General features: G+C 38.0%; 1 protein-coding gene and 2 pseudogenes across 6 annotated transcripts; all 3 read right to left on the bottom strand.

Annotated features, from left to right (window-relative positions):
- Nucleotides 1-969: 969 nt before the first annotated feature.
- Nucleotides 970-4,652, bottom strand: LOC113281108 (putative F-box protein At1g50870). 6 transcript variants are annotated; one of them, XM_026529754.1, is made up of 6 exons: nt 4,311-4,652; nt 2,877-4,200; nt 1,913-2,106; nt 1,703-1,784; nt 1,533-1,615; nt 970-1,249 (listed from the first exon to the last, which is right to left on the bottom strand). In XM_026529754.1, the coding sequence occupies exon 2, from the start codon at nt 4,081-4,083 to the stop codon at nt 2,986-2,988; it is 1,098 nt and encodes a 365-aa protein (XP_026385539.1). In that variant the 5' UTR covers nt 4,084-4,200; nt 4,311-4,652; the 3' UTR covers nt 970-1,249; nt 1,533-1,615; nt 1,703-1,784; nt 1,913-2,106; nt 2,877-2,985. The 6 variants fall into 6 exon arrangements, with proteins under 6 accessions (XP_026385539.1, XP_026385538.1, XP_026385540.1 ...); XM_026529753.1 differs by having other exon boundaries at nt 1,980-2,106; XM_026529755.1 differs by having other exon boundaries at nt 2,017-2,106.
- An 8,272-nt stretch (nt 4,653-12,924) lies between these two features.
- Nucleotides 12,925-15,452, bottom strand: LOC113281106 (annotated as a pseudogene).
- Nucleotides 15,453-20,348: 4,896 nt separating this feature from the next.
- LOC113281107 lies at nt 20,349-22,652 on the bottom strand (annotated as a pseudogene).
- Nucleotides 22,653-26,555: the final 3,903 nt, after the last annotated feature.

The following is a 26,555-nucleotide window of genomic DNA, read 5'->3' as shown; positions in this document are numbered from 1 at the left end:
TTAGGAAACACGTACTAGAGTTGTAATTTTTGAAACGCGTTTCCATATTTCTTCAAACTTCTATATTCAGGACCCCTTCTTCTATATAAATCATATAGGGGGGTAGTCCAGAGAAGATATTCTTATTTGTATCTTAATAAGGTGAGATAGCATCAGAAGCAAAAACTAGAGTTCGTCTGATTGATCAAGAAGAAAGTCTGTGATTGATTGATTTTGTTTTTGTATTTGAGAGGTTGCCATGGATGTGTACGACGAAGAATTGCTTACCATGGATGAGGATTATGATTGCTTAATGTCTTATGATGAGTTTTCAGACTCAGCAGTATGGAGTGGTGAGTTCCCTGAATTCCACGGCTCTGGTTCCAGTTTGTCGGATTGGGCAGATGAAGTTGAATGCATATTCGATGAAAGGAAGGTAACAAGTGATGCAACGCGAATTGGAATTGCAGTTGATAGGTTCAGATCGTCAGCCTTGTTATGGTGGGAAAGTCTTCAAACAGCAGCACAAGCAGAAATCACTACTTGGGAATGTTTGCTTTGGGTGATGAACCTCAGATTTGTGCCTGCCAGTGCCAGATTTGTGTATAGATCCTGAAAAGCTTTGGAAAAATTCATGTATTTGATTACTGGGAGCTGCTGAGGAAGGAGGAGGAGTCTATTTACTTGTGGAGGCGAAATCAGATTTTATTTTATTATTCTTGTTTGATGTAAGAAAGGCTGTAAGCTGTAATAAACTATTTGCTGTTTTTACCACTTGGATGTCAAAGTTCAGAATTTAAGAGTGCAATTTTTATCCATCTGATGTTGTCGGGTCTCTATTGACATCTAATTGAGTCTAGTTTGAAAGTATCTGTAATCATGTTGAATCAGTTCTGTTGGAGGGTTTTTACTTGGACAACAAAGTAAAAATCTACAACAACTCTGTCACAGCCGGCAACTTAATATTTTTGTGGATGTAGCCGCTCGGTCTTGGCGGCAACACAACACATATATATCATTGAATTGCCCTTAGAAAAACAAGGGTTTCATACAGACCTGGTGGCTCTTAGGGGGATTCATCCCTGACCCATCACATATTTTACAAATAACAGAAAAGCTCAAATGAAAAAGGTCCTTCGAATAATAACACTCTCATATCTAACTGTTTAACTCTAGTCATTGTACAGTACATTCAAATGGAGCAATTCTTAGTGGATTCCTGGTATGATAAGGCACTTTCTGACAGTAAAGCTTCCAGTATTTGTCGTACCTGTTTACAGCAGTAGTAATAATTAGTACCTCATTTCGGAAAAAAACACACATAGTGAAGTGGCGGATACAAAAGACAAACTCGACAGGTTATTACTTCAAGTAAATTAAAAAATGGCACTCCAGGTTGAGTAAGTCAATTTTGTTTAGAGTACAGCAATTGAAAATTTGTGGGCATGTTTTGTTACTTCCTGCCAGACTTTGTTTTGTTTAAATCTTAATATGGTAGGATGTCAAGAACAAGGATTATCATTTATAAGAAAAAAGATGAATTCATTGCATACTTGGATCTGCATCGGTCATCATCCCTCTTGGCACGGTCGACGAGAAGGATTGTCAGAAACACCACATAGAAGTAGGGTAGACACTGGAGAAGATCGTCAGCATAGAAAATGTTAGATGCTTTATAAATGTAGATGTTTTTCAAGTGGTGCGATTAAAGGGAGAATCTTACATGGGTAAAAAGAGCTGGCACAGTTCAAAAGACAGCAGATAATATTTCTGGCACGTAGTGGAAGTGATGTGCTAAACCCCACCTGCGCAGCAATATATGAAATTAAGAAGAATCTGGTGAAAGATCAATACTAACTACCGAGCAGCTAAATGAATACACTGCCGAAGTAGGAAAGATGCTTTGAAAGTAAAGGATCCCATCAGGACCAACCAACACAGGAATACACTGCCGAAATAGGAAGGATGCCTTGAAACACAATTGCATACTAAACTCGAACCTTCATACAATCCTGCTACTGTCAATTTTATAATCACCTCTGATCTATTGCATCATGACCAGATACCTGTTTGCCATAAAGATCACCAGATACGTCTGCCGATTTTACATCCCTTGCTGTATTGTTTCTATGCAGTTTAAACATAAGGGGAACACATCAGTTTCCGTGTAATCCAAGTAAAAATACAAATAATATCTTCTTTGAGTTCTTGTTGGATAAGCACAACAACACAAAACTAGGGAAATCACTAGATAGATATACAGGGTAATAGATTACATAGTAGCTTAAGATTTAACAGCCTCGTGCATATGGTAGCTTAATGATGAAAGATGCAAAGTCTGTGATTTTCTGTTTTCAGGAGCCAGGAATTTAACATTTGACAACTGATAGAAAAATTTAGCTCAACAGGAACACACCAAATTTCTTAGGGAAAATTAGACTATTAGGAAACCCCTGTGCAGGGATTTCTTTCAATTGAAATTTTTTGCGCTCTACTTCATTACAGAAAAAGCCCACCAAACATGGTCTTTATCCAATTTACATCTGAACCATTTGCTTACCAACATCTCTAAAAGCTGATCTATGAAACACTAGGAAGAATACTAAATTGATCAAACTACCATGATTGCAACCACTTCAAAGCAAAACAAAACAAAAAGAGAGACGAAACTTACAGAAAAATATTCATGATATATATGTGTCAGTGAAACGTTGAAGATAAAAGGGATTCGTATATCAGCATCGAAGACATCATACATGACGGAAAATCATAGAGCTAAGTGCAATGCAAAACACTTCAGAATTAAGCTGATAGTACAGACAAATGGACTAAAAAGTACAAAACGATAGCAAGAAGCGAAACATATAATGCATTTGGAAAGGAATTTTGATACTTACAGGATAGTCCTTGCGAAAGTCCTTCACATTAACATAATTATATGAGACAGGGTAAACAAAATCATAGCGCCAATCCATACATCTTGTTGTCCACCAGAAATGTTCACACTTATGGCTTTCGCCTTCCTTGTAAACCAAGAAAAATAATGTCTGAAAATGGGTGGATACCAAAGGGCTCAAATAGGCGGCCGCGTCGGCGATTCTTCAACTTCATGGTATGCAAGATACCTGGATTTTGATCCAGCATATCATCTGTACAGATGCTATGTCTCAAAACCCAAATACTTGCACTTATGCTATGATAATCCAACTGCCACATCGATAATCTAAATTCTTTGTCGTAATTAACATAGTACAAAATACCTCTGGAATGTCCAATCAACCCATGTCCATTGGCTCCACATGGAACTTTTATGACTTCAGCTGACACTGCTAGTGATTTGAGGTCGAACTGTACAAGGTGCTTACCTCGAATTAATAAATACAACATTCCATCCAAGTATACGTTCCCCTTAGCCCATTTAATCCCTAGCATGGGACTACCAAATTCGCGAATACATAAATGCTCAACCCAATCTCCAGGTACTATGTGCCTAACCCATTTACCAATTTCAGACGAAAATATGTCCAAGCTTGGAGTATCATAGTAGGGATTAGGTCGAACAATTGTGTAGTCATTGGATTGGATTGGACCAAAGACTATGGCAGCAAAATTCCATCCAGGAAGTTTCAGAGGTTCAGGGATAGAAAAATGTTGCCTTGTTGCTAGGTTCACCACAACATAACCACTACCATAGGCGCCATCGCATAGAGACAACCCATTACAACAGTCAATTTCATGATGATACATGTTACCTTTTGATACGTAACTAGCAGAATTCAACTCAGGCAAGGTACCAGAAAAACACAGTTGATCAGAAAGTCTACGAGTTCTTCCCCTGTAAAATCTAAGAACACAAACATTTGAAGAAAGTCTCGGGAGACAGACCTGAGAATTTAGTTTGTTCCATGATTTTGATACACACTTGAACATAATCAAACTCCTAACGGGTACTCGGCACAAGATCTCAATCACTAAATCTATTGGTAAATGGTCTGCCGTTTTCTTGTTCAAATTTCCTGCCAAAACTAAACCATTTTTGATAGATAAAAGTTCCTCGTTACTTGATTCAGAATGCAAATGAGCCGAAGCCTCAGCGGTTTGCATCACTTTAATTTTGAATTTTGCTAATTGACTTATGAAAGAAATACCTCCTCAGTGGTGTGGTAAGTTCTTCTTTCGCCTTCTGGTGCGTCAGTTCTGCTTATCCGAAGGAGTAATCCCCTGTCAAAACAATAAAGAAAGGAACTTTTGAGAAACAATACAACTAACAAACTAGACAAACAGATTGTGCTAATCAATTAATCGAATTCACCAAAAGAGGAAGAAATAACCAGAAAATTTCTTTGATTTAGCCGCTGTTCAAATAATGAACTCAAATGAAAAGTTAAACTTTCAGTTTCAAAACCCTTAAAATCAGATTTGAAACCTTCCTTGATCTAATTTGAATTCCAAAACTGAACTGTGCTGTTTCGTGCTTTGGGTAGGCCCCGATACCACTTGAACTGAAACTGCAACTGGAATCGGTTGTTGTAATAGTCGGTTTCGATTCTTAACGATCCGGACCCGGCTAAATTAGTAGGAACTTGAGGGCTGAGTCTTCAAGAAGATTATTCTGAACAAGCCTGTCTTAGCATTTCTTCCCATCTATTGCATTAGTTGTTTTTCATCTTCCTAAAAAATAATTAATCATGCCGTCCAACGCGACTTTTGGTGGGGCAAAAATAAAAATGGCAAATGAAATCATGGGAGCTTCTGTGTAAGCAAATCTGGGTGGGTGGCCGAGGTTTTAAAGAAGCAGAGAAAATTTTTGATGGGGTCGAAATCCGAAGGGGGCATGGGGGACAAATGATATGTTGACACATGTCTTTGATTCCCATAAATTCTGTTTCTAATAATATAAAAGAAATGTATTTTTAGACAGAAAACTTGTTTTCTGTTATATATTGTCGGCTCGATTTATGGATGACCACATTTCAGTGGGAAACACACTTGCTAGGTGATAAATTAATCTCTTGTGGATTAACAAAAAACACTTTAATCTCTTAATTAAAGGCCACGTATGTAAACTCGTGGCAATTAAAGTTGCTGTCACCTTGTATGTATGTCATACTGAATTACAAATGCTATTGTTTGTAATAAGTGAATTTGTGTTCGTCTGCTACTCGGTAGTTGTTTGGTACACGCGTTTATAAAACGTTATCAACACGAATAGCTCGATGCCGCCAATTGATAAACCAGTGTTCGACGATGTTTATGCCAAGCTGCCGGGGATGATACCCACAAAGCCATATAATTAACTTCACAATTTATATTTGTGTTTTGAGTTGATTTTGTGTTTTTGATTATATATGTGGATAGTAGTACTGACTCTGTTGCTTCTATTGATCAGGGTAGTAACACTATTAATGGAGGCAAGTTGTTTTACAAGTATTGCAAACTTGTACGAATGTTTTTGGGTAAGTGCGGGAAGGTGAGAACCGCGACTCCGTAAACTTTAATAATTTTCCGCTATATTATTTTTGTTATGGTACTTGCGGTTTTAATACCGGCGAAGCGAGAAATTGTTGTATCCCTAGAGGATAACATAAATTTAATTTCTCTTGCTCTAAATAATCTCAAGAGATTTTGAAACAATTCCACCAGAAGCTGGAATTTCTTCTAGCATAGTATGGATGCAAATGGCACGGTCCGCTAGCCGTTCAGTCCCAGAAGTGACCCGTTATAAAAGTGCTAGTCGTTCCTATTTGCGGTCCCTGAAGTGACCAAGTAGGAAACTTTTCCATAAAAGAGTGTATCCATTTGTACACTTGTAAATTAATATTTCGTTGGCTATGAAGGTGACAAAATTGGAGATTTGTTGATATTGTATTAGTACCATATTTGTTTGGGTGTTTATCCTTTGTTTTAAGTTTTGTTTATTTTCTTTGCTTATTTTTGTCAGTAATGGATTCCAGAAGCAATCCATGAGATGTTGTCGGCTCCATAAGCAGTCCAACATATATTTTGTGCCTTCCTATAATAATCCAAAATTTATGGGTTCCAGCAGTAATCCATAAAGTAGACTCCAGAAGTGGTCTACCGAAATAGTTGGATTCCAGGAATTAACCACGAATTCTTGGGTTCCCGAAGTAGCCCATGGTTACGTAATGATATTGTTAATGACTTATTAATGTATGTCTCTCGTCCAACTGTGACATCGGATATGGATTCCTGAAGTAATCTATCCATTTTAAATAGACGATAGAGATATTTGTCTCTAAACAAGGGAACAATAAACACAAATTTTTCAAACCATTTCTGTAACCTTGTAGAGGTTTTGGGAAATGTGAAATTCCATTTCGGATTCGAATAATATGATAGACGGCTCCGGAAGAGCGTGTATCATTTTGGTGGTATAACAGTCATCTTTATTAACGCCTTATAATATTCCGGATCCCTGAAGAATCTGTTGAGTTTTTGAGAATATTTGGCGTTACCACCTTGAAACGACAAACGAGCATTTTTATGGAGTATTTTTTTACTTCATTTGTTTTTGTGCCAGAAGCACGAGGCTCTCTATTATGGGGTGTGCCATAGGAGAATTCGAACAGTCGAATTCCACGTTGTCATTAGCCAGAAGTTTAATGACCCTTGAATTATTCATGCTCAGGCATGATCAGTATGGACACCAAAGTTCTACCAAGATGAGTAGACGATTCAAAATGCTCATGGACATCCTTTACTGAACCTGAAGCTTCTATTAGATAAGGATGTAAATTGTGTTATTGGTCCCTGAGACAATTAGTTGTTAAATTGCATTAACATTAACATTATGGTAACCCATTACCGAATCACCAACATTAACTCCTAGAAAGGATTCAAGGTGGAAATTGCAGGACTTATTCACCCTGCAATATGGACAATTATTTCAATACTTTAATGTATTGATAGACACATCTACTAGATGGTCTCTTGTTATATTGACACGTAATGTTAGATTTTGCCGAACTGTTTGTGCAAATCTTGTGGTTGCGTATCCATTTTTGGACTTTCCACTTAAGTCCATTTATCTTGGTGGTAAATTGATAGGCTTTGATTCTTTGCCTTCAGTTGGTGTTGTATTGAGCATATAGTTAGCACATGTGCGCACTCGACATGGTCTAGTTGAGTTTTTTGGTTAAGCATCTTTAGTTCATTGCTCGACCAACTGTTTACCATCATTATTGTTTTTGGAAGCAACCTTACATTTTAAATTTACATGTTTGATCCATAGCATCACCTAACTATATATGTTGGTTTCGATTTATAAGACATTTAAAATCCTGAACTGGTAATGTCTTATTGAAGATGAGACTGTATTCCTGCCGTTAGGGGGAGGAAGTAAGCCGTCGAAAAGAAACGGCGTGAGATGTCTCAGCTCTTGTCGAGCCTGCAGCTGTTTTTGGGTATTTTTTTTAGTTAAGTTAAAACCCAAAATCTATCATGATCAGAATTGCCTTTGAAAATCAGGCAATTATGGAACCAGAAGTTTTCAGAAATGAGATAGTAATGTTTCCGCCATGATCAGGAAAACTAAAATGCCACCAGAAGTTGGCATGACAACCCGCCACCAGAAGTTCGGCAAGAGTAGGGTTGATAACCTTTAAGGTTCTCCCACTTTAGTCAGGGGGAGAAACGTCACCATAAAAGGATGGTGCAAATTATGATAACCTAAAAGGTTTTACCTCCCTAACCAGGGGAGAAAGAATGCCACCTGAAGATGGCACATATTACGACGACAAAATTTAAGTACTTTTCCCTTGAAGTCATAGAGATGACAGACACCACCTAAAGGTTGTAGTAAGCAATGTCGACAATTCAACAGGTTATCTGATTAAGTATTTATCCTGATCAAACAAAGTTTGGCTGTCGCTATATATTGGCGTGAAACTATCTCAGTTTGTTTTCTCACACCAAGATATTGGATGTAATTGAGGTGTTGGATATTACTCATGATTAAAACAAATAACTGCAGTAGCTCTGGGGAAAATATTGCTCGTCACTTGCTTGAGGATGCAGACACAGGAAGTTGTCTCAACAGGTTAAATCATGCATCTCGCAGTGACAAAGTCGTGTGTTAAAACACGCTTGAGGCCTGAATAATTTCCTCATATATGCCTCTTAAAAGAAATTTCCAATCACTTTTCTAATATGTAGTGCTCTTGAAGAGAGACACAGATAGTGCTCGTGGAGACTATCAAAATATGATCCACATTCTCTAAGTTTGAAACTCCTTATTGAAGATGAGGATATGATAAAGCCCCTGAAGTGGCGCTGGTACCAGTTTGTAAAATTTTATTGAATGTGCATGCACCAGAAAATGTGCTAAATCATATACGATTGTCGATTACTGTTTACAATAATGGTTGTGTACCCCTCTGCAGAGGAACATCGACATTGTGATTGGTAGGCATATGACATGTTACCTCAAACTAAGGTAGAAGATGGAATCTCTCGAAAAAGCGCAAAAGTTCGGATCCGACTCACACTGTAAAATTGTGAGGCCTGAAAATTACAGGTTGGTGTTTGAGATTAAGCGCAGAGAGAATAGTATTATCGTTTTAAGTGCGATTGAGGGTTTCCTGCTGAATCCAGGATTGGTTCTGTAAAGCTAAAGGTATTCTCCTAATATTGATGCACCTTAGCGTGGTAGTCTCTGAGGGACTCTAATTGCATCTTGCTTTGTGATTATTTTTGAGACTTTGAAGGATTCGACTTTTCCTAGACCAGGCAGCCACCTGACTTTGTGACTTACATCAGGTTTGAAATTTAGTCATAATCACCATCTTGAAGAGGATAAATTTATGAACAATCCTTGTGTATTTTATGTTCTTGGTATAAGGTTAAAATCCGGATGAAATGATGATATCATTTTTGGCTTCTGAAAGAACCCTTAGTAGCGCTACAATCCACGCTTGAACTAGATTTTTGAGATCTCGCTAAAATCGAAATATTTGCTCGACCTGAAGTTCGAGGACGTTCTAGCATATAAAACTTGTCTGTATATGCCAGTGTATCTAGTTTTAATACTCGTAATACTTATCGTGCTTCTAAATTAGCACCATTACTGGGAAGTGATCGATCTATCTGATACGTACGTTAAACTTATGGTCCATATGTACCATACATGGATATAATGCACGCATTATGTTTTTCCAACTTTTCTTTTGGAGGTTACACTTTTAGAGGCTGAAATTGATTCTACGATATTTATGAGTTTACAAAAGGCCTTTCATGGTTATGCCTGAAGTTAAAGCGGAAAACTGAAATTGGTGCGCAATGGACTGAGGATTTAAATGCGAGGTGTGCAATGGCGATTGTGCACCCGACGCAGTACCTGCAGTCAATCCTCCATAAACTGCAAATGGTAAAGCAGTTTTCGGAAGACTATACAATATTTGCACCACCAATCTCTTTAAGAAGTCATGCTTCAGGGGGAGTAAACTCGTAGAATGCTAGGCTGTACTTAAACGCGTTGTACTCTTTTTCCTTCATTAAGGTTTTGTCCCAATGGGTTTTACTTGTCAAGGTTTTAACGAGGCAGCATATGCGTGTTCAGCACCATTATCAGGCGACGTCCGTTGTACTCTTTTCCTCTGGTCTGATTTTTCCCACGTGGTTTTCCAGACGAGGTTTTTAACGAGGCAACATTAGCATCGACGTCAACATTATTATGAACTTTGGGCGTTCAGGTTTTGTCCCAAGTGGTTTTCCTGACGCAGTTTTGTCAAAGAAAATATTTTCGTGGCGGCGATCACCCTTATTATAAGCTCAGGTTTTGTCCTAGATGGTTTTCCTGACACAGTTTCGACAAAGGAAGAAATTCATAGCGGAGACTACCCTTATTTGGAATTTCAAGTGCTCAGATTTTTCCCTAAGCGGTTTTCCTGACACAACTTTAACGAAGAGAGCAGTTCATGGCGGTCCTCACCATTTAAAGATTCCAGTGTTGTACTCATTTTCCTTCGCCCAGTTTTTATCCCGGTCGAAATTTCCTTACAAAGTTTTAACAAGACACCATATATATGTGATGGTGGTTATCCAAGGGGGAGTGTTATATATTGTCGGCTCGATTTATGGATGACCACATTTCAGTGGGAAACACACTTGCTAGGTGATAAATTAATCTCTTGTGGATTAACAAAAAACATTTTAATCTCTTAATTAAAGGCCACGTATGTAAACTCGTGGAAATTAAAGTTGCTGCCACCTTGTATGTATGTCATGTGAATTTAGGCTATAAATAGCCTTGAATACTTACGTATGGAGATGTACAAAAGAAAAGTACAGTAATAAAACAGCTCTTCCTTCTTTTTCTTGTCCTTGACTCTCGTACTTACATGCTGAATTACAAATGATATTGTTTGTAATAAGTGAATTTGTGTTCGTCTGCTACTCGGTAGTTGTTTGGTACACGCAATTATAAAACGTTATCAGCACGAATAGCTCGATGCCGGCAATTGATAAACCAGTGTTCGACGATGTTTATGCCGAGCTGCCGGGGATGATACCCACAAAGCCATATAATCAACTTCACAATTTATATTTGTGTTTTGAGTTGATTTTGTGTTTTTGATTATATATGTGGATAGTAGTACTGACTCTGTGTAAGCAAATCTCGGTGGGTGGCCGAAGTTTTAAAGAAGCAGAGAAATTTTTTGATGGGGTCGAAATTCGAAGGGGGCATGGGGGACAAATGATATGTTGACACATGTCTTTGATTCCCATGAATTATGTTTCTAATAATATAAAAGAAATGTATTTTTGGACAGAAAACTTGTTTTCTGTTATATATTGTCGGCTCGATTTATGGATGACCACATTTCAGTGGGAAACACACTTGCTAGGTGATAAATTAATCTCTTGTGGATTAACAAAAAAACACTTTAATCTCTTAATTAAAGGCCACGTATGTAAACTCGTGGCAATTAAAGTTGCTGCCACCTTGTATGTATGTCATGTGAATTTAGGCTATAAATAGCCTTGAGTACTTACGTATGTAGATGTACAAAAGAAAAGTACAGTAATAAAAAAGCTCTTCCTTCTTTTTCTTGTCCTTGACTCTCGTACTTACATACTGAATTACAAATGTTATTGTTTGTAATAAGTGAATTTGTGTTCGTCTGCTACTCGGTAGCTGTTTGGTACACGCAATTATAAAATTTTCTTAATTGTTGTTGGTATTATTGGAAACATAATTCATGGGAATCAAAGACATGTGTCAACATATCATTTGTCCCCCATGCCCCCTTCGAATTTCACCCCATCAAAAATTTTCTCAAAGAAGCAGATAAAATGAACAAGGCTATTCTTTAGTGAAATTTAAATTTATAAGGCTAAGAGTAGGACTGTTTACAACAAGCCATCCAAGTGCTAATGTTTTCACAAGAGGAGGGGCACTCTGTCTTGCAGATTTTCTCACTATAGAACAATTCGAGTACCAAATGTGATACTGTTACTTTTTTCACTATATGCAGCCCCCCATTGCATATCTGCAACTCGAGATATCAAAGAACAACTGTTTACATGCATATAACATAATTGCTTAAATTTTAGTCATAAATTAAATCCCAGAAGAAAAGATAGTTGATAAAATACAGGTCTCCTTCTCCAATAACATGCAAACGATATCCACAAACATAAATAAGAGCTACTAATCAAAATACAAGTAACAGAACTACATAGTGGAGTCCTCTTGAACCGGTGGTGGTCGAGCATACTTGAAGTGTGGAAGAACAGAAGCATCTTTCCAAATAATATTTCCATGGGTTACTTACCATAAAATCGGCTCCGGATCTTGTGTCTCTGAATGATACCTCAGTTTGTAGTGAAGGCGTATAACTGTAAATGTCTACCATTTTATGTTTATTACAGAGAAGTATAGACAAATAATATACCGGCCGATTTATTAGTATGCATTGGTATTCCCTCCAGACTTACCAGAATTCAGAGTTTAGCGAAGGTGAATTCTGTTGGTTGAGCCAAGAATGCTTTTTAGAAGTATGTGTAATAGGTGTTGAGCAGCATGAATGAAACTCTGCGGTTTCGAGCTCAGAACTATACATACCTCTGAGATTTACATTTGAAAGGGTTCTCACAGGTACAGCCACGTAAGTCGTCAGTAGGCTCATGGAGCTAAACCTGATGAGCAAGCATGTTAGCCATGATAGCTGATTGAGCAAAATAAAATAAAATAGCCATGACAGATGCACTAAGTACCACATACTGCATATCCTGTAAGATCCAAACACTGCCAAGGAGCAGTTTGAGCAGTCTCACCTCAAAATTACAATAGCATGATCCTTGCCTGAACGCTAATATCACAATCGTCACGGAGATCATCAGTTATACTAGGATCCAAAATCAGTTGAGTATAATCTGTGTGGTTAGTGAATAACGACGTAATTGTTAATGTGCAGACCCAATCACACCATTGTCGTCCGTTGCAGCTTTACATCCATCAAAAACACTGAAGAAAGACATCAACACCGTACTAATGGAAACTATAATACACTACTGTACAGATGGAAAATTTGGATCACATATTTATCACAAGTATCTGAGCAAACTGATAGAACCACTATACAGTAATTTGCAAAGCTAAAGAGCTGAATTTGAAGATAGTAGTTCTTGATATGAACAAGCTTGATCCATGTACTGCTGCAGCTAGGCGAACAATGCAGGAAAGCCTAACTGCGCAGGGAACTAAAGTCAGCATCTAGTCTCTGCAATACAGTTGAAGTAGCTAGTACTAAGCAGTCTGACGTGCGCAAGCAAGAGTGGACCACACGATCAAGAAAGTTGCATGACACGGTAAGAATCACAATGACTATTCAGAAAGGAAATCATCCAAATGAGTTTCAGGGCATAATTTCACATCTAGGTAAAGCAAGAGTGCATAATACAACTAAAGAATTACACAGCGAAAAGTAAAAATGAGATGACAGATAGAGTTTCAGCTGCACAATTACTCACCTTGCAAGCAACGGCTCAGCAACTTGAGTGATAGATAACACTATGTAAAAAAACAAAAGAGAATGACGTATTATGTTCCCGCCAAAGAAGCTAATACATATATATGTTTCTGTTTTGGAAAAATGAGGGGGTTAAGGAGACCCCAACCGCACAAGAATAAGCTAATATACAGTTAGCCTATTTTTCAGAATAAAGAAGCCACTTTATTTTTTCATGAAATGAAAGCCACCAACAAATCTCACTCATCCATCTTCAACATTTCAAGTAAGAAATCACTCCATGAATCAATAGGTCCAGGCAAACACCAATGAACACAATCATTATACAAAGTGACATTCTCTTGTGGCCAATGTCCGTACGTACTTGGGTGTCCATCTGGTCTCAATAACATTGCTTGTGTCGTATCGAGTAACCTAAACTTCTTTCCTGTCTTCTTCCCTTCTTCTTTTGCCACCCTAAATTCCTTCAGTTGAGCATTGTACAAGGATAAACCATCAGCATCGATCTGAGTTTCACTACTCTTAAATGGCTTCTTTTTAACACAATTTGCTCCTGAATCCCATGTTCCATTTTCAAAATGTGAAGGTGCAAAATGTTCTTAAATACGTCGTGCCTGTAAAATTTGGTGAACTGTTAATCGCCTTAAACGCATTCTGAAATGCCTTTCCATAGCCATAAGACATCGCGAGATCTTTGACATCATCACGTAAACAAGAGAAACAACCTACAAGATTCCCACTTTCATAATACATTTGGGGCCGGTAGAACCAATGTCCGGCAGAGAGGATAATGTAATCGAATTCATGTATCTCCGTTGTCCATTTGACATCATATTCATCTAGGTATAAATCGAAGAGACCGTTATTTGTGGGTCCTTTTCCTTGCTGTTGTTCAGCTTTTACTAAAAAAGGAGTCCAAAAGGTTGCAATAGTGAAGTTGTAATTGGTGTATTTCCATCGTTGAAAATGCCACTCGTTAGTTGTTGAAACGTCTACCGGATTCTCCACCTGGTGATGAAAAATGCAACTACAAAGTCATTTTCATTAATTCGATCCTAAGGTTGAATATTTTCTGTAAGATCATTGCACTAATGTGGCATGCACGCACCGATTCATTTTCGGGTAATAAACACATACAGGGGAGCATGAGCATGAATACAAAAGGTACAAGGTAAGCAGGTCCCCTCAACAAGATCTCACTTGTCCAAAGACAGCTATCAATGAGCTATTTGGGGACCATAAAAAAGATAAACTCTCTGAAAAATTAGTGGAACCCACTAAAACATTGTTCTCTTTTGCTAATCATTCTTTACATCGCTCGTTTGAATGACCCAGAAAACGTATACTCTGGATTTGGCCAAATAAGAACTCTTTTGGAGAATGGTAGATTCTATACGAAAGCCATGAGACCCGTTAACTAAATTTTGATCTGTGGGAGACCAGTTTTAAGAGAGTTCGCTTAGGCGTTATATTAAGAATTTTTGTTCCTTTACTGTTTTCCAAGAGATTTATGCTTTAAACCTTTCTCCATTTAGCCGTGTGGATTCAATAACTAAACTCAAATCTTAGAGCATCTCCAGTAGAGGGCTACAGGTCTTAAATCCATTCCATAAATAATAATGTGACACATAAGAACAAATACTAGTGAGTTCTAGTAAATTTTTCTTTGGAATAACATATATTCAGGAGTTGGCCATTCTCTTAGAAACCTACTGCAAAATGTCACAAAATGTATGGCAATCAATTTGCAAAACAGCAACGGAAAGAAACTCATGGATGAACTTAACAACAAATTTGCTGTTTAAAATGTAAAATCAAGGTGATTTATGTTTTGCAACAGTTATTATTTGCTATACGAAAATGATATCCTCCTTCCTAAACTAGATGGTATCATATTTCCATCACAATTTTCAAGGTTTAGCAAAGTGGGGGAACTCATAGGATCTTACCTTAGATAGCAGACACATCAATGACTGCATTTGATTTCTACCAACAGAATCCCCAACAAACGCCATAGATTTCCCAACGAGAAGCTCCAAGAACTGAACCGGATCAAAGACAGGCAATTCACAATCATTTGGCTTCCATCTCCATTTCAAAAAATCAGTATCAGGTCTTCCATACTTCATACAATTCTGATGTTCATGAATAAAACTACAACTGTTGTTCGTGTAATACGTCGCATCTGGATTCCAAACCCATTCTCCTCGATAAATGTCGCATCCTGGCAACTTCAAATCTTCCCAGGAGATTTTATCATTAGAAGAAGATGAAATTAGAGGATGGATTATTGTGATTAAGAGTACGATTGATGTTGTTAGGAGGATGAGTTTTGGTGTGTTTCGAAGGATGTTGATTGTTTTGATGGAGAGGAGTCTAATCGGATGAATTTGCTTCATCGGAAGAGTGGAGTTGGTGAGACAGACAGACGGCAGAATATATATTGAGTTCAGGTCCTGAGAAATGAAGCCGACAGGGCAGGGGTAACTTACTTTGTCTAAAATAAAAGAGTAATAAAGAGTGTGCTGGTGGGACCGACTAATAAGGAGTAATTGTTTTCTACTCAAAAGCGTTGAATCGTCGGTGACACGGGTGCTTTTATTATTTTGTTTCAAATCAAATCTATTTTAGTCTTAGTCGGAATCCATCCGATAATTACGGGGTACTGTTTTAAAATGAATCAGATCATTTGAACTTGCGGGGCAGTTCTCCGGAGCCAGTGTCCGATTTTGGAAGATTTTTGTCTGCAAATTGACTCACCTGATGACACCAGTCCAATTTACATTCATTGAGTAGACGACTGTGTCACAGGCAGTTCTGAGGCAAAGATGTTCATTTTAAAATCCTCAATTCAAATGTTGAGTCACATGGTAGATCTGTTCTGGAATTGGATCACTATATAGATTTTACTTTCATTAGCTCGATTTTTGGGCAAGAGGTAAATTTGGCATTAGCAAGGCGGGCTTTGGTCATGCTGTAAATATCGGCACGATGCAATATTAAGAATGCAATGCGGTTACATAATCACGAGGAACTCGAGGCATGATGGCTGGTTGAGTTACTGCATAAATACCGGGCTCAAGGTAACCAGTGGCCCGATTTTTTGGCTAGAAAAATATTTACAGTAGATTTTTAGGACAAAGAGCAGTTGTAACTTGTAAGTGAATTGTTCGACGATTTACTAAAAAGTTGATCTGACCAAATTTTGATTGAATTTCAAGGCTCTGGTCCTCCATGGTAGTTTTGTTCGTTATTGCTTTCTTTTTCAAGAAAACTTGAACAAAAATCTGCCCACAATACCTGGTCAGAGTCCACATTGGTGGCAAGTACTTCCATCTGAAATGCGTCTTTGCCCAAAAGGCTAAAGAGTGGTCTACAATATTAAAACTTTTTAGGACACGATCAATGCGGTAGGTAGGAATAACAGTCCGCCGAAATTCTCGATGTCCTTGAGCCGAGCATCAAAACGGCATCACCTCCTGCTCTGAGGCTCAGGAATTACAGCATTTGAGCATCACCTTCCTTGCTCACATGGGGCAGCTACAGTTCCACTGCCTTCTCCAGTTCTACCCAGATAACAAAATTGCCTGCTTCTGAAGAATCAACCACAATGTCTGAGTTGATATCTCTCATGCATTGTCAGTACTCAACAGACAACAGTAGTCCAGACTGTCACAGCTAATCTCAGGTTGGTGCTGTCATAGCGTTGTTGAAGTGTGATCAATAACTAAACCAGTTTACTACATTCTCACATTCATAAGAAATGAAGTGTTTCCATTTAGACTAAAGAACATGCCGCTCTCTTAACTAAAAATCAAAATTCTATATGTGGAGGTGCAACCAATTGCGGACCAAAAGTCTCCTTGTTACATACTACTTTTAACTAATGCCAGAATCTCAAACATTTCCAAAGGGATTCAGATACTCTCTGATCATTTATTACTACATGAATAAAATTTACACTGACATTCTTAGTTCTTAAATAAAATTGCATCAGAAAAGGGGAAGTGCCTGAGACGACAAAAAGTCACTGTTTCCAAGTACAAAGGAAGAAAAAAAGATAAGACGGGTAAAATACCAGGTGATTCATTAGCATGCATTTGTATTTCCAAAAATATCGAATCAGATGAACCATAGCAGTATTCCTGGTAGTCATATAACCATATCCCTGATGCAAAAGCAGGCCTCTATTTCTGAACAATACATTTTCAATCCTACCACTGCAAGTAGAGACTTCATTTACAATTCCTGACATTTCATTTGCTACCCTTGTTTTTTTTCAGTCTACGAGTAAAACATGAAAACAACAAAAGAGTCTCTCAAGGTATAAGAGCTACCCTAGAGTGTAACAGGGTGCATCGGACTGAACTAAATCAACCTTAAAGGAGTCTAAGTTCAAAAGTTCTCCCGTGAAAAATTAAGTTAAGACTCCCATGAAAAATTAAGTTAAGATATCAAGTGGGAAAGAAAAAAGAACTAACCGACAGTAGAGATTCACACTGTTCACCTTCTAATGTTTAGTATGAACTCAACTCAAGATGTAGGGGGCAAAACCTACAAAATAAAACCTATATGGCTATCTGCTCACCTTTCCTCCCTCTATTAAAAGAAAAAAGAACCTCTCTTTATCTGTTTATTATCAAACAATTAAGCGACAACTTTTCCGTCACTCTTTTTCTCTCTTCATTTTAACATATACAACCAACTTTACATTACTCCCATATCATACTTTCTACAAAACTGAACCTGACTATAGGCCTAGAGCCCCTTTCACTGATGAAGCATAAAAGTATGATATCATATTCATCTAAATATATGGAATTCGAAGCCGATCAACATCAGTTTCAAATCACGAAAGTCTATCACGAGTTCACAAAAAGTTTATCTACTCTATACACATTGACACACGTGGATTGAACCTAAAAATTAGCAACACAATTCTTATAAACAACGATTTATGCATTTAAAAACTGAAATCACAAATTCAATGTAGGAATGACTATTTTGAAGCCAAAAATCATAAACAAAAAGCAGTGCAGGTTATAACGTTGTATAGTATGAACTATGTTTCAAAGAAGAACAAAACAGAGTAAGAAGAAAGACCAGCATGCGCTTAGCAATGGCATTGACACCCTCATCTACTGCGTTCTCTGATAAAAACCACAGAAACCAAACCAAATCCACCGCGCTTCCTATCCGTGAATTTCCATGAAGTCAACGCAAATTAAATCGCATTTCCATACCCGACGATACTCTGTAACCTCACAATCACAAATGCATCATCCATAGCTAAGCCAACTTCCTTTACACGGAAAAATGCATCTTCAGTACAATACCTAATATCACATGCAGTTCTAAGACCAATTCCAGCAGTAAGACAGTCTCCATCAATTGCAGCAATAGTAAGCTTTAGTCACCGTTCAATTGCAGTAATTGCATATTGTAAATCATTAATTTCACGACTATCTCAAAACCTTCCTTGATCAATTGGTTGAGATTTCATTAAAGAATTTAAAACTTTGAGATCAATACCAGAGCAAATTGATTACCATGACCAGCAAGAATGATCAAGTGATCAAGTGAGATTAGGCTGGGGGAATTCAGATAAAAAATCTAATTGAAAGAGCATTTCTAAGGGAAGGACTGTTGAGGAATATTTGAAAAACTGACAAATTTGGGGTTCTTGAAAAATTTATAGTGTTTGTAACCACTTTAACCCGAGCAGATTAAGAATAATGGAGTTGCTTCTATCTAATCAGTAAAATGTCCACCTGATACTCTCATTCCCAGTCAGACTAGTGGATGGCTATAACCTCACACCAACTCCTCCGCCAGTGGGTTCTCTAAACCCACACGACTGCACCAGTAAAGATGCTCTACAGGAGAAAACACAAATAAACTTGAAAAGCAATCTCAAGAACACAAAAATTAATGGTGTTTCCAGAAATTTTAAGCTTTTATTTCCATCCAAATTGTCACTTCTTAGTTTGTTTCAGAAATCGAGAAGTGACCCTCTGTTTATTTAATGTTAGAAGATTCTACAGCCTTGCTTCAGTCCAAAATTACAAACCAAGATGTCTAGAGAATTAACCTCTCAATTAAAGCAGAGAGGCTACTTCTCGACAGGTTGTTCTTGCAAATCTTACAGAACAAATTGTTTTCAGTAGAAGTTAGAACATAATGAACCATCACAATACGATATGCATTTACATGGAATATTTCTTGGATATTGAAGTCTTCCCACCTCTAAAACCTTCCCTAAAGATTTCGAATAGGTCAAAGGTATTTTAAGATCAACAGATATGAAGAATAGATCATTAAAGGGCTAAGCTCGAGGTGGTGCTGTCATTATGCACTATTAATCATTGAATAAGTTCTTTATTCAAGCAAATTCCACTCTCGCTTTACTAAAATCAAATTCTTCATTAGATGGGTGTGACCTATTGCACATAAAGTCAAAGTCTACCTAATTTTACACTACTCACTTCTTCAAGGAGACAGCCACAATTTCAAACAGTTTCCTAAGGCATTGTGAAATTCCTACACAGAAGTTTAAACTGAAACTCTTAGTTACACATAGAATTGCAATAGAAAAGAAAGGCTGCATATTGATGGTGTACCATTTGCAAGTGTCTTACGTATCTATCATTTTAATTTTATTACGACAATAAGGTGATTCAGGAAACTGCAAGCGAGGACTACCAGTCCACTGTTTTCCCAGTTTAAAAGGAGGAAAAATGATAGGTAGGTAGATAGATAAGATACTTACTTTTATATCTTTATTCCCAGTGCTACGGTGCTAAGTAACCTTCTCCATACACTAGCCATACCCCATAATTTCATAATCAAAGTGGTCTAACCTTTGAACTTGAGGGACATAAGCAAGTATATGGGAAATGAGGAGGTAGCTTCCTTACGGCAATGTACAGTCCAACTTCCTCATCTTATCCGTTGATTGTAACACCCAGATATCCTAAGCATGCGGGTGATATGGACATGTGGCCCTTACAATCAACTGATAAGATGATGGAGTTACACCATGCATCTGGAAGTTGCCTGCCAGCATTTATTACAGCAAATTGCTTATGTTAGTTTTTCTCCTTTGTCAATCTAGTAAAAAGAGAGACTTGCGTAATACAGAATATGCAGTTGAGATGTTTCAATATGTTAAAACATCCAAATATTCCACTATTCACGAAGGGTAAATGAAATTGGACCACAAGTCTTACTGTTTTACACTACACAAAACACACGGCTCCAAGACAGCGGAAAAAATCTAAAAAAACTTTGAAAGGCATTCTGAAACTGTCTACGTATTTTCCATATTCAGATACTTCAACCAAAAATACCCAGTTTGTACATGAAGAGAAGAGAACAAAATGAAAACTGAAGGCATATAATTTGTATGTATTTTGTATTTTAGTGTATATAGCATTTTACTTTTATTACAATGACAAGATAGACAGATATGATACCTGGTGATTATCAGTATGCATTTGTATTTTCACTGGAGACATATCAGAATTCAAAGCTTAGCAAATGTGGGTTTTCTCTTTTGGATTTGGGCTGAGACTGCCTCTGTTAGATCAGCAGATGGAAGCATCGCCGAATTCCAGGTAGCGACGTAATCCAATCCCTGATCCACACTCATGTCTCTACTTCTTAATAATACCTCTCTCGTTCCGATCACTGCAAGCGGAGACTTCAATGCAATTCCTAACATTTAATTCGCAAACATTTCTTAATAGTTAGTACAAGAGTAAAACATGAGAACAATGTGAGTCTTTTTCAAGGCATATGAGCTAACCTGAACTGTGATATATAATAACATGCGCCTAAAACCTACACATAAAACTACCCACTTTCCAGGTTTAAAGCTTACATGAATGGATCAATTATACTACAAAGCCAATCTAAGTTCTAACTACACCTATGACTAGCATAAGCTCGAAGGTCTTCCCAGTGAAAGATTAAGTTCAAAAATTCATTTCAAGTAGAAAAATAACTTGAACTGGAAAACGCAAATCTTTAAATTAAGATTGAAAATAAAACAAAAGATTTGTTCTACTAATGTTCTTGCTTCAGATGATATCCACCAAAAGTGGTACATAATAACCCACGAAAGATAAACATCTTGTTAACCTTTTACTCATTACGGAACTCGACTTAAACATACAGGAGATTAATACAGGAAGAAAACTTATCATCTCACTCTTCCTACCTAGCCCCACCAGCTACCGTTCTTGTTCACCGTTACCATAAGACCACACGACCTACATTCCAGGGGTTCCAATACTAAAAAAGAGAAAGAAGACCCTATCCATTTATATTGTAAAACTATCAAGTAAGAATATTATGCATCTCTTTCTCTCTTCTTCTTAACATCTTCCACTCCCCAGTATTCTAATAATTCAAGTTCACTTCCATCTCTTAATACTAGTAGTTTTGAAAGAAAAAACATGATATAGAAAATCGACAATGCTAGGCAGCACACTAGTTGTTTGCGTCCTGAGCTATCCATGAACCTGGCACCCACCTATGGGCCCTAATAATTGGAATTGTAAACCCTTTGAGGTTAATTCCAATTATCCAGGGACTATAAGGGCGCTACATCACTCCGGGCGAGTAACTAGCATGGAACTCAAGTGCATACTATCATTTTCGGTATAAAACCCCCAGCATTGTCACCAGTAAATAAACAAGTCTGCACCCCATACACACTTAAACTAGAGGAATCGGATCAAATTGTTAGCGAGAAAATTCCATAAGCAACAACTGAATTGAGATAACAAATTCAAGGATTAAAATTAACAGATATCAACATACCCTCTGCAACAGCATAGACACCCTCATCCAATGCACTCTTGGATTCAAAAACTTTGGAAACCAAACCAAAATCCTTAGCTTCTTCCCCTGTAAATCTCCTCGCAGTTAATGCCAATTCAACCGCATTCCCATAGCCCACAATTCCCGGTAACCTCTGAAGCGTCCCAAGATCAGCAACAATAGCTACATCAACTTCCTTCACACAAAAGAATGCATTCTTACTGCAATACCTGATATCACAAGCAGTTATAAGATCAATACCACCACCGATACAAGCACCATGTATCGCTGCAATCACAATTTTCCTACACCGTTCAATTGCTGTCATCGCATTCTGTAAACATTTAACTTCACGACGGAAACGTTCTCTAAACCTTCCTTGATCCTTTGATTGAGACTTCATTAACGTATTGATAGCATTGAGATCGATTCCTGAACAGAAATGATCACCATGACCGGAGAGAATTATTACATTGACCTCAGGGTTTTGATCCAAAGAAAGTAGGGCTTTGGGGAATTCAGTGAAGAAATCGGGCGTTTCTGAGAGATGGATTGTTGAGAAGGATATGGAAAACTGAGGGATTTGGGGATTTTTGGATGATTTCAAGGGTTTTGAATTTAGGAATTTCCATGTTAGTATTTTTTTTTTCTTTTTTCTGAAGCGTATGTTAGTTTCAGTATCCTGTGTTTAATCGTCGAAAATCGGATTACTATATTTCTGATGACATTTTCTTTTTGGACCTCGAAATGCGCACTTGATAAGAAATGAGAAGGTATTTTCAACCGAAAATGATTTACACGGGAGAAAATCCCCGGATTTCTACAGTTACTCACACCTCGCAAGACCCACTTCTGCCCACTTATAATCCCAATGGTAGAGGACACTGTCCTATTCGTTCTATCCCTCATGAGATTTTATCCGGTTTTTTTGGACGTCAACATAGCATCACTCGTTTTCAACTGAAATCCGTTCGAGATCGTATTTTCTTTAAATAAAGATTTGTAGACCGTTGCAAGAGTGACGAAAGAGTTCTTACGGGGGAAAGATTTTACAGAGGGTTAGTCGAACGAATTTTTTGTACTTTCAAAGATTTTTATTTGAACGACTTTTTGAGATTCATTGTAAAGGTTTCTAGTGATTTGAAAGTATACTAAAGAGTTTTTGTGATTTGTAGAGATAAAAAAATGAGACTTATAAAGAGTCTCTGTGATTTGTAGAGACAAAAAAAAACATAGAATATTTACTTTAAAAATTCAAGACTTGTACCGATTATTTTATTGTGCACGTTATAATGTTTTGATAAAAGTACCACGAATACTGAAAAATAAATCTCAATATTGTCGTATACCTAAGTTTTCATTCTCTTTGTTTCATTCATCCCACATTTTATATGCTAGGTCATCTCATCGCTGGTTTACTACGCAAATGACTCGTTCCTTGCTTATCCGCTCAAACAAGAAAGAAAAAAAATGTTTACTCTCAAAAACGAATACTCCCAAAATTTCCAAATTTCCGAAAATATCACTTCTTGGAGAGATTTATTTCATGTCTGCTTTGTTTAAAAAGTCTCTCCAAATCTCTGAAAATAATAAGGCTTAGTTTGGTATTGCTGCGGCTTTTATAAAAGCACTTTTATAAAAACAATTATGATGTGCCGTGAGAAAAAAGCAGTTAGACGTTTGGTAAAATATTAATTAAAGTTAAAGCTGATTAAAGATGCAATCAAAGTGTGTTTGGTAAAATATCAGATTCAACCATTGTTGTAGTGGCAAACGACAAAAACAGACACATTTCTGAAAATAGTTTTTTCCAATTTTATTTGGTTTAAAAATAATTAATTTATTTTACTGTTAAATATAAATATATTAAATTTACTAATAATTTATTATTTTTTAAAAATGTTAATTAAAATTTTGGACATAATTTACACAGAGCTTTTGGTTGGCAACCTAGCAACAAGCTGGGCCCCAACTCCTCTTTGAATCGTAACACCCAAACGATAAAAAATGAAACTACCAAAGCCACTACTAGCGTTATTGCTAACCAAACAGTTCCTAAGACGCTTAAAAAAAATCAAAGTGTCCTCGCCGAGCTCCCCTAAGGTAGAGAAGGCTAGCACCCCTAAACCATAGCCATGTGCAGCGCACTTGTCCAAGTATTTGGCACGTTTTCGTGAAACCGCACCAGAAATAGCCTTACCAGGAGCGAAGGAGCAGATACCATCACCAGTAAAAGGGGAGACACCTGTAACATCCGTACAAACATCTTGCACATTGTCCCAGTTGAGAACAAGGATATCAGCAGGTTTTAGATATTTGCCATCATCCGACTGAAGACCCAGGGAAACCTCCTTACGTGCAGGCACATTAGCCTTGTAACAAATGTCTACGACAACATCACGAACGACATCATGGCGAAATGTATATCCAATATCTTTAGCACAATGAAGCGCATGATCTCCAAAAATATCCATAGACTTGTTACAACTTAGGCACAGACTATTCTCAACAAACAGAGGAATACCCAGTCGATAACGAAGCACAGCTCTAAATTGTCTAGGTACAAGACATTGATTAAGCCCACTAATGAGAAACGCCAAATAGTCTTGAGCATGCTTGATACAGTTACATTGCCATAAGATGGAATCTCTTTCAAACATATGAAATTGGTCTGGGATTTGTTTCTTAACTGCATCAAAATAAACCACTGCCAGGGAATGCATGGAAGGGGGGGAAGTATCATCGACACAGTAAGTAGACGGTAAACCACATACTTGGGTGAAGGTCTGAAGATCCAGCTGATAAGCTAAACCTTTGTCCGTTGAGAATAAATTACCAAGGATCGTTTTCTGTACTGAAGTAGTCTGACTACGAGAAGCAAGATAACAGTAAGTACGAGTATCAGCCATGGTATAAATGCCAAGTCCGCCATCCTTAATAGGTAAGGTAGCCAATCTCTTCTGTAAAGGACCAAAACCCGCACCATCCCCAGTCATCAGAAGCCTCAAATACTGAAAAAGCTGGTCATCAAAGAGATCAGTAGCAGGTTGTAAAGCAGCAGGATTGGTAGTTCGCATAACAAAATAAAGTTTAGACACGCCCGTGCAGTTGCGAAGCAAAAGCATCTCACTTTGAGGGTCCTTGAGTTTCTTGATCGCATTCATTAGTTGAACAGTTTTGTGCACCCTATTCAACAACATGTCGCTAATGAAGTCCATGTCTAAACTCACTGGACCACCCAAAAGTTTAACACCCTTAGAAGGCCTACCAATATCCGAAGGGAAAACACCATCCATTGTACTCCTAGGATCAAGAGAATTCCAGAAGACCTCCGTCTTCTTTATATTGAGATGCAACCCCCTGCCTGGTCCTTCAGTTTCAATTATACGCAAAGCCTTGGCCACCTCTAAAGTATCCCCAACTATGGTACCATCATCAAGGTACCAAGCGTGCAAGTCAAGTTTGCATTGTGAAGCAATGGTCTTCACTAAGAGGTGAAGTGTCAATGCAAATAACAAGGGCCCGAGAGGGTCACCTTGTTGCACACCAAGGGATGAGGCAAAATATATTGGGCATAATAAAGCTTAACCGGACGTAAGTAGCAAAATTCTACCCAGCGAGAAATACCTGGACAGTGAAGGCGTACTTCTTTGATGAGCTGAGATCTGCTCACCATGTTGAAAGCAATAGAAAAGTCAATTAGTAACATTGACATATTATCCGAGTGACCCTTCATCTCTAAAAGGCGATTTACAGCATGTAAAATACCTTCACCTCCTACAGGAACACCAACCCCGAACTGGTAATCTCCTAAATAAGAAGTCATGTCCTTCCCGACAGCAAAAGAAGCCACCTTAGAAACTAATCTACGCCAGACTGTACCAACTGCAATAGGCCTAAGACCTCCACCCAGCTTAAGCAAAGAAGTCAAAGGAGCGCTAGCAATGTATTCGCCCAAAATACTAGGACATTTTCTAGCCAACCAAAGATTGACAACCCCAGAGATAGATAAAAGCAAATCATCTGCTACTGCTGCAGCCGCTCCACTAAGAACATCAACTAGGTGTTGCGCCCATAGACCATCCCGACCAGACGATATACCTTTCGAGAAACTTTTAATAGCTCCCAAAACTGCCTTGGAATCCACAAAAATGGGATCCGCATTGATATCATCTGTTGGAACCTCAGGGGAGGCTGCCATGGGATGTTTTTCTAACAAGTCGAGATAAGTCTTCTCATCGTAGGGTGCAACACCAAATGAAGACAAAACCCGTATAGCCGCTGGGAAATGCCCCACATTGATCTTCCTCTGACAAACCACAATAGCAGCTCCAAGCTTTTTCTCATCCATCTTCTTCTCGTCAGGTTTCTTAGAACCCCACTGCACCGGATTTTGCAGCAGCTTATTAACCAAAACAGAACACCCATTCGGCTCCTTCCAGTCATTAAGCGCATGTGTAATAGCAGCCACTTGCAGTCGTTTGCGATTTCCGGACTTCCGTCCAGCGGAGCTCTTCGGTTGGTAAAGAGACAGAGTACAGATGGGAAGGAAAAGCAAACGAAGCCAAGCTGAAAGACTGCATGGATTTGCTATAATCCGGTCGAGACATACCTTGAGAGCCCTGGAAAATGCAAGTCTGCATTTGTGGGGGATACAAGTGACTGTAGGTATTTGTCGTTGGAGCACAACATTGAGTAACTCCGTTGACAACACCTCCACAGCATCACTGTCGGGTCTCCCTGGGTATGCAATAGCAA

Source organism: Papaver somniferum, chromosome 5 (genome assembly GCF_003573695.1).
Source record: "Papaver somniferum cultivar HN1 chromosome 5, ASM357369v1, whole genome shotgun sequence".
NCBI classification, from domain to species: Eukaryota; Viridiplantae; Streptophyta; class Magnoliopsida; order Ranunculales; family Papaveraceae; genus Papaver; species Papaver somniferum.
Note: the sequence above shows the minus strand (reverse complement) of the source record. Positions and strands in the feature narration are given on the sequence as shown.

What these genes read in the sequence shown, in the direction of transcription:
- LOC113281108 (XM_026529751.1), bottom strand. Translation starts at nt 4,083, where the DNA reads ATGCAAACCGCTGAGGCTTCGGCTCATTTGCATTCTGAATCAAGTAAC.